This window comes from Saccoglossus kowalevskii, chromosome 17, assembly GCF_978046115.1.
Source record: "Saccoglossus kowalevskii chromosome 17, keSacKowa6.1, whole genome shotgun sequence".
In the NCBI taxonomy this organism is placed as follows: Eukaryota; Metazoa; Hemichordata; class Enteropneusta; family Harrimaniidae; genus Saccoglossus; species Saccoglossus kowalevskii.
Genome location: NC_140657.1, coordinates 15,152,267 through 15,165,959, shown reverse-complemented (window position 1 = coordinate 15,165,959; position 13,693 = coordinate 15,152,267). Strand labels below are relative to the sequence as shown.

The 13,693-nt window shown below is 34.1% G+C and overlaps 1 protein-coding gene across 2 annotated transcripts in view; it reads right to left on the bottom strand.

Moving 5' to 3' along the window:
- Positions 1-2,687: 2,687 nt before the first annotated feature.
- Positions 2,688-13,693, bottom strand: part of LOC100367681 (N(G),N(G)-dimethylarginine dimethylaminohydrolase 1-like) — a 44,441-nt gene continuing 33,435 nt past the window's right edge. For both annotated transcript variants that reach the window (XM_085492247.1, XM_085492246.1), the window contains exons 4-7: positions 7,518-7,620; positions 6,301-6,494; positions 5,613-5,741; positions 2,688-5,366 (exon numbers count right to left, since the gene is read on the bottom strand). In XM_085492247.1, the coding sequence (XP_085348373.1) occupies positions 5,241-5,366; positions 5,613-5,741; positions 6,301-6,494; positions 7,518-7,620 (552 nt within the window). In that variant the 3' untranslated portion in view covers positions 2,688-5,240. The remainder of the gene's footprint in view (positions 5,367-5,612; positions 5,742-6,300; positions 6,495-7,517; positions 7,621-13,693) is intronic.

Below are 13,693 nucleotides of genomic sequence, written 5' to 3'. Positions count from 1 at the left end.
ATAGAAGCTTTACAATACACACACAACATATAGAGACCCATAGTACGGTCTTCGTGCCTTTATACGTGTTGTTACATACGTACGTCAACGTTCGGACCGTGCAGACAGGCACGTACTGCCGATGAGGTCTCGTGCAACACTGGCTATAGTCTGTGGTGAATGAACAAACACTGATATAGGAAACATTTCAGTGATGAATCACGTCAGCCAAGTGAAGCAACTCTTATTTAAAAAGGACGCCGAGAAAAGCTTGTAATCTAAATACTATAGTGAGAATGTTTGTAAAATGTTTGTACTTCGAATGCGATCGCGTAATATAGTGTTTAATATGTTTTAAAAGTTTAATCGTGGTTATTTTGGCATGAGGTGGTAATTGGTTCATATGGAAAAAAGATTAATTATAGCGCCACCCTGAGGTAGAAATAATCTACAGTTGAGTATAGTATCCCAACTTCAATGAAAAAGAAGACCAAACTTAAATACGGTATATTTGAGTTATTTTTGGTGAAAAATAACACTTTAGGCTTCTTGGAAACTATAGTCTTAATTGCTTTGATACTTAATATGTACATGCTGGTACATTGCGTGGTCCTGTCCGATGTGTTCAGTGAACAAGCAAAATGATAACAATAGTAATCACTGTTTCCCTGCCGAGTTTTTTAATTCAAAATCAAATGAAACTGCTCAAAACATCAAAATTGTGAAATTAAACGCTAGTGAAAATATATAGTTTACAGTACCTTGTATTTTCCATATTCCACTCTATTATTTTTGGTAAAAAATTATATTTTGGTCTTCTTCAAAATGGCTATTCCATTTGTTTTGATATTTATGAACTGGTACCTCAATTTGTGTATCCAAGAATGCATTGTCTATCTATGACCATGAACACCGCCCTCATGAGTCGCAGGAAAATAACATGTACCGGTACCACTATTTATGCAAGGCATGCAGGTCTCATGCCACTAATCAACCAATGGCTGCTCGTAGCCCCTCAATTTAAATGCCTTGTAAGAACCAATGAAATTTTTTAAATATTGTTTTTACTCAGGTGCTCCCTGTTTGAGCGCGTGGTCACCTGGATCAAAGGTGAGACCAACATGTGGTCTTTTGTTTACTACTTAGCGGCTGTGTACCTGTGGGTTTATTCTATGTGTACTTAGATATTGGGTTTATTCTATGTGTATTTAGATATTCTAATCTTGGTGTTTTTCCAGTGATTTCTCTAGGTGCAATCTAAATACAGTAGGTGTGTCTTGTTTATCTGAGATTTGTAAGAGTTTGAGCTGGCCAACATTTTTGAGCCATGTTTTCAACTTTGTTCATCATTTTCATATAGAAATCTCATCATATGTTAACATTGTCGTCTATGGAAATTCAATTAGTGGTATGAGCCCTGAAGTGTACTGCAGATCATTCCCGCCCAACCATCTTGTCTCTAATGGTCACCCAGCGTCAACAGTAAAAGTCTGCAGATATTGCCAAATTGACAAAATCTTGTCATTAGATGGGAATTCCTGTCTTTGCCAGGCTGAATGCTTTTATAGTTGGAAGAATGGTTGCTTGGTAACCAGTGTACAGTTCATGGGTTAGACCCTTCAGTCATCTGGACACTCAGAAAGTCAGTGACTTTCATTGGCTGTTAAATATAGCATTGGATGAGAGTCAACAACCTGTTATATCAATTGGAGTGTGTCCTCTAACAGGACTAAGTTTTGAGTCAAATGCAATCCAATAATCAAGCCGAGTCAGTTTAATTTTTGACAGCTGGAGTCAGTCTTCCAAGAACAAAAATATAATTGTGACTTCAGAGGACTTGTGGCACAAGAAAATGTTGTGGTTGCCCAATTTCTTTTATTTCAATTTTTTTTTGTAAATTTCATTTTGGCAACGGTATAGTAAGATGTTTTTGAAGAACACAATAGAAATGCATGATTTTCTGTTGCGTCAATGAAAGCACCATTGAATTAGGGACGACGTCAAAAGATCGATGTCGGATAAAAAACTTATTTCCTTTAGTTTGGGGGTGGGGGGGGGGTGGGGTTTGACCTCAAAAAGTTTCCATCCTACAAAAACGATTTTACTTTTTATTGAAGTCAAAAAAATCTTGGAGTATTTATAGTTCGTTTGTTATCTATCCAATCATGGACAGAAATAACCAAAAAGGGAAAAAAAAACAGAAAAATGGTTTGGTTCGAGTGTAAATCTGTGCGTCAAATGAGATGCATTTGTAAAATCTTTTTACACCCACCCGACAACCAACTGCTATGCAATACTACTGTCCAATTATCAATTTGTATTTAATGGTGAATGTAGTCTGACGCCATGACCAATATTCATCAATTAAGTTTCAGTGGGGGTAGGGGGGTTTGGAAAAAAAATAAAGGAATTAAGTTTTTTATCCGACATCGATCTTTTGACGTCGTCCCTTAGTATAACCAGTTACATCACAACATATCGTACATCAGTGGCGTGTCATATCAATTTAAAGAGGACACACTGATCATCAAATGATAGTTACCATGACTACAAGTGCAACCTCCCCATTTCGACAGGGGGCCAAACTCAACAAACTATCCTACTCCGAGGCATGTTGGTCTTTATGTGCCCTTTAAATTATCAGTTTGCAAAATAAAATGTTCACAAAGTCAATCTGAGACTATCATACAAATACAAACTCGTAAACATTATGTTCAACATTTATTAATAATTTTATCACCATCTAATGGAAGTCTACAATATAAAAAACATTTTTGTTCAAATTTTTAAAAATACTTTCACTGAGGCAACATTATCTTTCATATTGCATACATATTTACATGCAAAGGGACTCAAAATTGCCTCGTAAAAAAAAAACTAAACAAAATCTTCTAGTTGAAAAATTCTGTAGTTGAAACACTATTGCTACTTCAGAGAAATTCTGGTGGTTAAACACAGAACATATATAAATGCAGATGAACCAATAGAGGGCGTACTTTATAATGAAAATAAGCAAACAGAGGGCGTACTTTATAGTTGAATAAGAAGGCGCACTTTATAAATCGTCAATAGAGGGCGCATTCTGTAAAACATTTAATACATATACCGGTAGATGGGAAATCAAAAAGAAATAATTTAATATAGAGACCAGATAATTTAAAATAAAATGATGTTTTCCCAACCAGATTACAACAATTTGTTCCGTACTTATTAAATATTAATGCACATTCAAATGCTACATGATACCTGGAAACGTTTGTCAGTTGGGCCAATAAATGAAATACCTTTGTTCAATCTGCTTCGTTTTAAAAGAGGGAATGCTAATGAGAACATTTAGAAGTTTGTTATAGATTTCTAATGTGCAAACAGCCATATTATAAAATTTGAAAAACCACAAGACTCCCTAAGATACCTGAATCTAATCTAATTATCAGACTTGGCAAAATTGAGAAACTACTGTACAAGATTGAATGAGTTCTTGTGCATGCATCCTTATCCAAAAATTTAATTCAAAATGATCAAGACTCGCTAGAATTCAAAAATTTGATATGTCTTAATCTACTATAATTATAAGTGACATTCTAAAAGGTACTGCTGGAGTTTTGACAGACCCTAGAAATATTCATAAAACCTAATTAGGTGTATTAATATTCAAATAGGTGATAAAACAATGTAAAGAAAGTGTTCGTCTACCTATAACTATTCTTCACACACGAACATGTCCCTTTGCAAAATAAACGTCATAATGCTAAATTAATCAAATAACTCCATGAGGACTCAACATCCTCGCTTTGTTTATTTTAGTTATTTCTGTTTCTTCCTTCAATGAATGAATGCATGCATGCATGGTATTTCTATTTCCCTTACTGTGGTATTTATCAGTATTTTGAAAGTGTCAAATCACGCTAGAACATGCAAGCAGCCATAGTGTTTGATATCAGCAATGCAAGATAACTAATTGCATACATTGGCTACATTGTATGCATTTGAGTTTTGCTTGCATTTCCTAATCCTATCCAGACTCGACTTGTTTGATTATTTTACTTCTTCAGAGAACCCTTTGTTGCCATGACTACCTAGAGACAGATAATCAAACACACCCCAAGTTGTCAGGATGTGTGGAAGATATTAAGAAATTGACGAATATTGAGCAGGTGAATGTAGCACTAACTTTAGGCTCTTATTTAGGGGTCAATGACCACTAAAAATGTGAATAAATGTTCATGGCTTGAAGAATTACAGTAAAACATTCAGCAATGTGGAAATGAGTTGTTTTTCAAGAGCTTGACCTTGACCTTGACAGTCGGAAATTATCTCTTAGTACTGAATAAAATACAGGAAAGGAAAGAAATATAAGCCATTCAATGTGTTAGAATGCGACAATTAAAATCACAAGTAGCAAAACAGAGGGCACCACTGATCAAAAATCAAACCAGAACTCCTACAACATGCCACTTCTGTGGAATTAAATAAATGATTATTACAGACACAAAATAAAATTGCTATACAAAAAAGTGCAAAGCTCTGAAGAATACAATACTCTAAAATGACAATGTATGCAGAAATCCAATTTTTGTGATCCCCCCACATTATAACAATAGTGCGACTTTTACACGATTTTAATAATATTTGCAGACTTTGATCAAAATGCTATGCAGGCTACTGAAAGAAGAGCATTTGACGATTATGGCAGATAGCATTTGATGTTATTATTTTTCTGAAAAAAAAAAATGAAAAGTAGAAAAAGTAATTGTCGTCATCGTCATCATTATGTTTGAATTCAGCCTCATTCCAATTCAATATATAACATTAAGGTCACAAAATGCATATAAATGTAAGGACTTGGACTATTATCAAATGAAACTGTGTTGATCGGTATACACATCAAGGAAGTTGGGTTAAAGCCACAAAAAATGACACTGCTTTGTAAAACCATGACAGAAACTGCAATGGATGTCAGTGACTCATGACAACATTTACGTGATGAGGTTTTTTTTTAAATGAGAAATGTACTCTTGTCAAATTACACTATACAGTGTAGGGGTGAAATGACAGCAGGGTTGACTCAATTTCATGTATGTTGTACAATGCCATAAGAAAACTTTCGGGAATCTACCAGAGAAAACTGAGTCATTTTTGAAAGGCGACACTTGAAAATCAAGGAAAACTACTACGTCAAGCAAGGTTATTTCAGCTAATACCATCGAAGTATGTAGAAGCCAAATATTGTGCATATATACGGATAGGGGACGGCATTCTTCTTACTGGATGTGCACTCGTTGCTTCCCGATGAGCAACGCACAGCTAGTGAAACCACCGCCAGCTTTCCTGAGCTCGCTACGAGCCAGTGCAATACGTCGCTCATTGCCCATTTTCTCTTCAAAAACCTGAAAGTGAAATTTTTAAAAAATGACAAATTGAAGCATTTCACTTCTTTTATGTACACAGCTGGCACCAGTAATTAGGTGCAATGACTCACAAAACAAACTGTGTTTAGTTAATTGTCATTCCGAAAAATTTATTTTTACTGACTAAGGATCAAGATTAATAAATTAATGATGTTAATTGCATTCCACCGATTTAAGCCATATTTAAGTCATTACACTAATGATAAAAATACATTTTCTACTGACCTGAAAACTTTCTGGAAACTCCTCTTTACACACATGAAGAAGAGAGCCATTTAGATAGAGACAATTGGATGCATAGTCCTCTGGCAATGTTAGGGTCTCGTAGTCATACTCGCCTTTCAACTCCATCTCCTGTATTGATAAAAAATAATAGTTAAGCCAAATAAGAAAATTGTCGTCCCAGGGTAAAATGGGAAAATGATGCATTTTAAATTTTTTTTTTGTATTAACCTATCACCGCCTGATACATATACAAATCATAAACACGTATAGGTGAAGTCTGACAGGGATAGTCAGTGGATATGGGTCAATTAAATGACGATGTTCATTACTGAGAAAGATTTTCTTCAAAAATGCAGAAATGAGGATAAAGGAATAAATTTGCAATCAATGTGTGAAAAAGAAGAAACGTGATCTTAATTCAAAGAAACTCAGACAGTGTTCATCCCAGAAGCAGACGGATGCAGCATTTGGTCTGATAAGAAAGTTATGCACCAATTGAAACTTGGTGTTAGTATCCCCAAGTATTCACAGGGGAACGTCTTATAGTTCCCCCATCCTATTTTTATGTCGGTGATACAGACATGAACACATACATGTACAGGCATCGATTTAATAGTTTCCATTTTCTGACTTTGCCCCAGTACCATAAACATACATGTAATAGATCAACAGACAGGTGGATGATTACCTTAAGGGTCTTCTTGGCTGCTGCGCTGGTTCCAACCGCTAACACATCAGGGCCAGCTACTGAGACCAAACCTTTGAGATGCAGATGATCGGTTATGTTTACTGATGAAACACGATAATCAGGGAAAGCCTTAGCAACAGCCAACGCACCAGCTTGATTTGTTCGAGATGAAATACCAACGAAGAATTCTTTACCTACAAGCAAAATACGATTTTCCATAAGTTATCAAAACGATAATAACGACTAGTTAAGGGACCTGTCATTATTTGTCGTCTGAAGGGAGTCGAAGGAATAATAGGCTCCATAGTAGTAAGGCAATAACAAGTTTAGCCAAATCATTGTCCAATGGTACAAATCAGAGAATTCTGCGTAGTTTATAGTGCTGCGATGATCATATAGAAATTCTGTTCATGGTATGATGAAATAAAACCTACTATAAAGTACTTAATTTTCGCTTGGAATTAATTTTCGCTAATTTCGCTGAAGGAATGATTCAGTGAAAATAAAATCCAGCGAATATACCTTTTTTCCTATATTTTACATTCAACTCGTGAAAATAAATTCAATACAAAACAGCCAGCTAAAATTAATTATTTCACAGTAATCTGCTAATACTTTATTACATTCATAGAAATTCATGGTTTCTGTGTTCACACATAAATGTATATACGGTCCCCAAGCTAACACTTGAACGGACTACTATGATAACACCTTTCAAATTTCAACAGCAGAACTGCATTAGTAACTTTCTTGACAATACCAGCACATACAATGATAAAATTCTGAATGCCAAAGCTTTGTCACCTATCACAGCATAAACCCGCATAATTTGTCAACATTATGCCAAAAATTATGGGAAAAAATTATAGAAAATAACAGAAAATGCAAAATATTCACACTGGTTGGAAAAATATCTATAAAATATATTGAATAGCCAACACTTTATATCGAGATATTATACAACTTCATAGACAGTAGTAATGAATGCAAGTTTGTTTTCCTTTGTGAAGGGGGATAAGTAAAAAAAAAAAATGGTGGACATTTTTTTCATAAAATTTATGGCTGCCCATGAGGCAAGCATCAATCAGATTTTGAGAGAGACCTGGATCTAGTTATCAGGAATGTTCGGAAGGATTCTTCACCATTGGGAGAGCTTAGCACTCTCTTTACAAACAGGCGAAACTCAACTAATGACCAGTGCCCTCTATTGACTTTACCTGTAAACAGAACATCCCCGCCATCAATTATAGCATTTTCATCAAGGATTTCGTAAAGATCTAATTTACATTCAAGTTGCAGTACACGTCGAATACTCTCCACCTAGAAATATAAGTGAATCAATTGTAAGTACACTAAGTTACGGTATGTACACAATATAGGTACAATATGTTGATGATATAAATTTGAATGCAGGCTACACAAGGAACACAGCCCTTGGTTATTAAAAGCATAACAAATTTGTATGAAACATTATTTTAAATAATATATCCCCACAGCACCATATTGGATGAGAAGGGTCTATGGCAAAACAATGTGCGATCCTTTCCCAAATCCAATATTAAGCTGTGAGGGATTTGTTATTGTTGTTACTGGGTAAATACCACCACCATCAGAATTAAACAAATTTAGTTGAATTCAGGGAGTTTTTGCTGAAATATTTTTATTTGCGAATAGCATTTAAATACTAGACTAGTGAGGATGATTTTAAATACAAATTGGCATTGGGTAAACAAAAGTACATCATGATGAATACTGTTGGTACCCCGGTATATAACACAACAATCATAACTATCAAAAAATGTTCATTTATAAAAAAATTCAACTATAAATTCATGAAGTTCCTGTTTTTTTTTTTTTTAATCAGAATCAGGTTACATGTATGTGGCTAGAGGTAAAAAGACTGCAGTTCCTGCATGGAACAACACATGTATACTTCTCCAATGTGTTAAAATCATTGCATTTCCACCGGGATTTCACTCAAGAACAACAATTATAATTCCCGATAGTTAATAAAAAGAACTTCGCAATTGGAAAGTGAAAATTTTAGCATTTTGGGGTGTTTTGGGATGAGACAATCACCAACCAACAGTGATTACATCTATAGTTATTCAAACAGATCACACAGGGCATTGCTGAGGATAATCCCGTTCCTATATGCATATTCATATCGACGAGCCCGAGGTCATTGTTCTCTTGATTTAGGTGTTTAACTCAATTTTGCCTCCGATTTATTAATTTTATTGACATTGTTTTCGATAAAATAAAATGAAGTCGCTTGTGTTACATCAGACGTTAGTGGTTGTATAAAAAACCATGTCGACCCATGGGGTGTGAGACACTCTGGTCATAGTTACGTTGCAGGACCTGGTGACTTTGACAAAGTCAGCAACACTGAAAAATCTTGCATGATTTGTGGTGATCAAACCAACCTAAAGTTATCACAAACATTATACTATGAACTTCAGTTCCATGAACGGGGAAAATCAGATTCTTGGTCACCATGTATGAACAACTGATGTTAATTTTTCCCCCTGGAGAATGCGGTGATCGGAATGAATATATGTCAAGCTTGAATACTGTAAAATCTGTATTAGAAGCCACGGCCTTCTATTAAAATGGTACAATACAACAGAAGGGATGCCATTTTTATTAGAGCATCTACATATCTGAGAAATGATGAATTTTTGTTTTCAATTGTTCAAAAATAATGGGTGTGACATCTATTAGGGATGTGGCTTTAGTGTTCTTCCCAGGAATTTAAACCACTGTAGCAGACTAATTTGCATATCATTTACATAATAATTTGCATTTGATAGCTACAATATTTCATACTTTATTCCCGCAATACAGTGCACCGGATAAACAATGAAAAAAAACCTGTGGTGGTCTTGCTAATCACCATGGCGGTGTCAGACCAGTGAGGCGGAAAATTGAAGCACTGTGGTCGGACCGCCACGCTGTTTACATCCTGGGGAGACCACTGGCCTTATAGTAGAGATTTATTGACAAATATATGATAAAACATGTCATTCATTATTAATGTCCATGGTGGGTGGGTGGGCTTGTGTTATAATTAGATAAACAACCTAGTAATATGCAGTAAATTTGGACAGAGGCTTTTACTCGGACAACTATGATAATTAAATCAAGCTTATTCCTACACCTACTTTCAGTTTAAACGGAATTTATTTGTTTCCTGATTACATTTATGAAAACCGTAAACTGATGCATCATGGGAAGTCAGTCAGGCGCAGGATACAGCATCACTAAATATTTCTGTAAAACACATTGAAATACATGTAGCTACATACCATTTTAGCAAATTTGACTCAATGCATGAATTATTGAATCTTAATTTAGCTAAAATGCCAATAATCTTACTGTAAGAATATACTCTATTCTAATTAGCGAAATCTTAATTTAGCAAAAATGCAGATTAAGTAAATTAGCTAAAATAACGTGCTAGCTAAAAAAACATGTTTTACAGTAATTTCCATACCCCACAAAAATAAAGGCGAGGCCATGTTGTTCTGAAATATTACTATACAATACATAAGAGTCACTCATACATTAATAACCAAGCAATAATTCAGGACATCTGTCCATACAGTTACATGTAATTTATTATTCTTAAAATTCCCTATACACGTATGCTACTGCATGGTCATATCGATATTGTAGCTATAATCGTAATACTGTCACCGCATTCATTGCCACATTACAATACAATACATTAGGGACACGTGATCACACAATACCAATAATTTTACTGCACAGCCATATTGATATCAAAGCTACAAATGTGATACTGGCACTGCATTCGTTGCCAGGCAGTATCAGGTACTGCAAGTGACTCTACTTATAAATTTAATTATGAAAGCAGAGTATTTAATTTCTTTAATCCTCTTTCTCAGCTGACATCAGCAAGCTTGTTACAGGTGACCTCCAGTTCTACAACAGATGTGTACTGGTACTCGCTCACAGTATTGAACATATGATACCAAATATTCTGCAGTCTCTCAGTGTTTTCAAAATTTGTGGTTCTGCGACAAGTTAGTTGAAATCATACGGTACCGGTATTTCTACTATTTAAACAATAATGAATCCTCCCACAATGCCATATCGAATGCATGGGTCTATGATAAAATAATGTGCGAGGCAAAGCCGAATAACTTACAGCGTTGATATGGCACAGGGGAGGGGAGCTTCAGCATTGTTGTTATGAATCACCACCATCAGAATTAAACAAATTTAGTTAAATTTGGTGAATTTTTTGAAATTAATTTACTTCCAATGGAGGTTTCCGTTATCGTGTGATAATATAAAGATATGACATTTTAAAAATTCTAATTCTAATAGTAGTTGGGATTTATAATAAGAGATAGTAGATAGAAACACTTCTATGAAGCAAATACTCACCATTTTGATTACAATGAATTAACATGTGATCACAAGCATACAATTCCATTTCAAATTCAAACCCCCACATGACTATATTTTCAATATCCAATTTTACAATGGCTGAATGCAAAGTACGGTAATAAAAAATACTGAATCTTCCGCAGAGGGATATTGCAATGTTTTGAAGAACAAATTGATAGGGACATAGTGGTTTTCATGATCAGTTTATTTTGGAACCCACTGTAAAATAATGTTGTTTATATCGTATTTTGATAGGAACAGTGATGTTATTTGCACAGCAGTTCGTATGTCGTATTAACCTAATTCGAAGCATACATGTACGCATGTTATAATTATTTCATTGGATGATGTTTATGGCCAATGCTACATTTTCGTTTATGATAAATCATATCAATAGAATGCAATAACTAACACATATTTAGCCTACTAAAATTTTAATTTAGATATATTTTCCCAACCCATGTATTAATGCAGAGAAGATTGAGTTATGCTTATATTTACATGCAATCTTCTTGTATCAAATGGTCGACATTATTAAAATGCAAGTACATGTACGTGTATGTACAAATGTTTTCACAGGGTTCTGAATGGCTTCATTTTCAGCATTATAAATGTTTTTTATGGCATTTGTAAAGACAAAATTTTGAGAAAGTTGCTGATTGTGACAGTAAAAATATTGGTTGACACCTGGCAAGGGAAAATTTATTTAATTACAAGATGATTCACAGAAAGACGTATTAAAAATTAATACGCTTGGTAACTAATAATTGTCTGCTTTTTAGAGATGTACATGTACAATATGAAAACAATGTAATCCACATTACATTTATTGTATTTTCAATTTATTTTGATCACATACACATATTAAAGCACACGCATCACTAAAAGAGTAATTACGGTAATTACGATTACCTATATATAAATCTGAGCATTTAATGATGACTTGACTGCACAGAAATTTGGAAAATTTAATGTTATAATTCATTTCTATGACCAAATGAAATACACAAAAGAACTCTGATTCATTACAAAGTTAGATGTCAGCAATACAATAAAACCAATACTGCCATGTAAATCAAATCAAACAGCTATTAAAATAGAATTCAATCGAAGGGCATTAATAAATGAACAACAGAAGCGTGACCATGACAATGCCAATCTGTCAATTACAAATTCATCTCAATACATATGTTCACCTTTGTGAAATATATTTGCTTTTGTACTGGGAATTGAACAGTTGTACAATATGTCATGTACCATATACATGGCATTTGTAAATACTATTCAATTTTCAATGCTTGGAATTCTCATTATTTGATGTTTGTAAAGGCAAAATTTAGTGATAAGTTGCTGATTATTTAATTACAAAAAGAATCAAAGAAAGACGTATTAAAAATTAATACGTCTTCCAAACAAGAAGCTTGGTAACTTGGTAATAAGTCTGCTTATTGGAGATGAACAACATGAAAATAATGTGATCCAAATTATTGAAATTTATAATCCCCAAACTAATTATTTTTTGTATTGTCGTAGAATTAATTATGTTCATGTACCAAGATTCATTGAAATAATACAAGTACATGAGATATTAATAGGAAAGCAGAAACCTGACTAATCATTATGCAAATAAGGTAATTAATATGCACAGATTTTAATGTAAAACTAATAAGGTGCCCAATGTAACATATCAATGTACCAAGTTTTATTGCAATACGATTAGAACTTGAGATATCGATGGAAAAGCATATTATGAAATAGTATGCAGATTACTAGTAGGTAATTAATATGCACAGATTTAAACCACAACTAAACAGGTCTGTGCAATGTCATATGACATCTATGTACAAGTTTCATTGAAATGTAATGATAAGTACTTAAAATATCTGGGGAAAAGCCAAAAATGTACTAATTATGCAAATTAGGTGATTAATATGTATTCAAAACCAATTAGGTCTGTGCATAGTCCTAGAGCATCTACCGGTATGTACCAAGTTTGATTGTAATGTGATGATTAGAACTTTAAATATCAGTGGAAAAGTTGAAAATTGAAAATTAATACATGCATGAATTTTTACCCAAAACTAATCAGGCCTGCACATTTTAGCTGCCGTGTTTTTACTGTTTATTCGAGACTACTAGTACCTTAATCATAACATCAGTGTATTGTCTTTTCTACCTCCGTGGTCAGACTGTTTCTCCCAGCTCAACAGCTTTGTGTCATGTAAATGAACAACACAAGCACAACACAAAAACCATGTTTTTTTTTGTTCATACTAATTATTTGAGGGCACTGTTCCGTTCGGCTCTGATCAAACTGAATTTAACTCTGGCAGATCTCGGCTCTCGTTCGCCTTCGACTATGTGAACGCATTGAAAATAATCTCCTGTTAATCAGTGGGAGGAGCAGTAGTTCGGCTCCGATAGAATGCTGCCATGTGAACATAGCAATAGAGGCAAAACTATTTGAAATGTGCTTCTAAATTCTAATGGTTCAAGAGCAAATACAATTATCCCTAAATACATCCACAAATTAAAAATCACCATGGTTAATTATTGACAAAACAAACCTGATATGATATTTGGTATAAAACATGTTTTCTCAGCAACCACAACATAATGCTACCTAATAATGCTTTTCTAAGCAGGTTGATTTCAAACTACAATCATGAATATGATACTATGATATTAAAACCTCTTAATCTATCGATGTAGGAACAATGAATTTATTTATTTGAATATCCTACCCTGTTTTAGAACACATCCTTCGTACCCTACAGAAGAATGGAATCAGCTGACAGCCTATCAAATGTATATGGATCAGTAAATCTATACTCAATTTAACAAAGTTCTGGAGACTCCTTTGGAATTCAATTTGACATCCGTTTTAACTGGATGATGTTAAAGCAGCTAAAAGCATTCCCAAGTGTTCTTGATATACATTTGTTCTGTATCAAGACTTTACATACAAGTA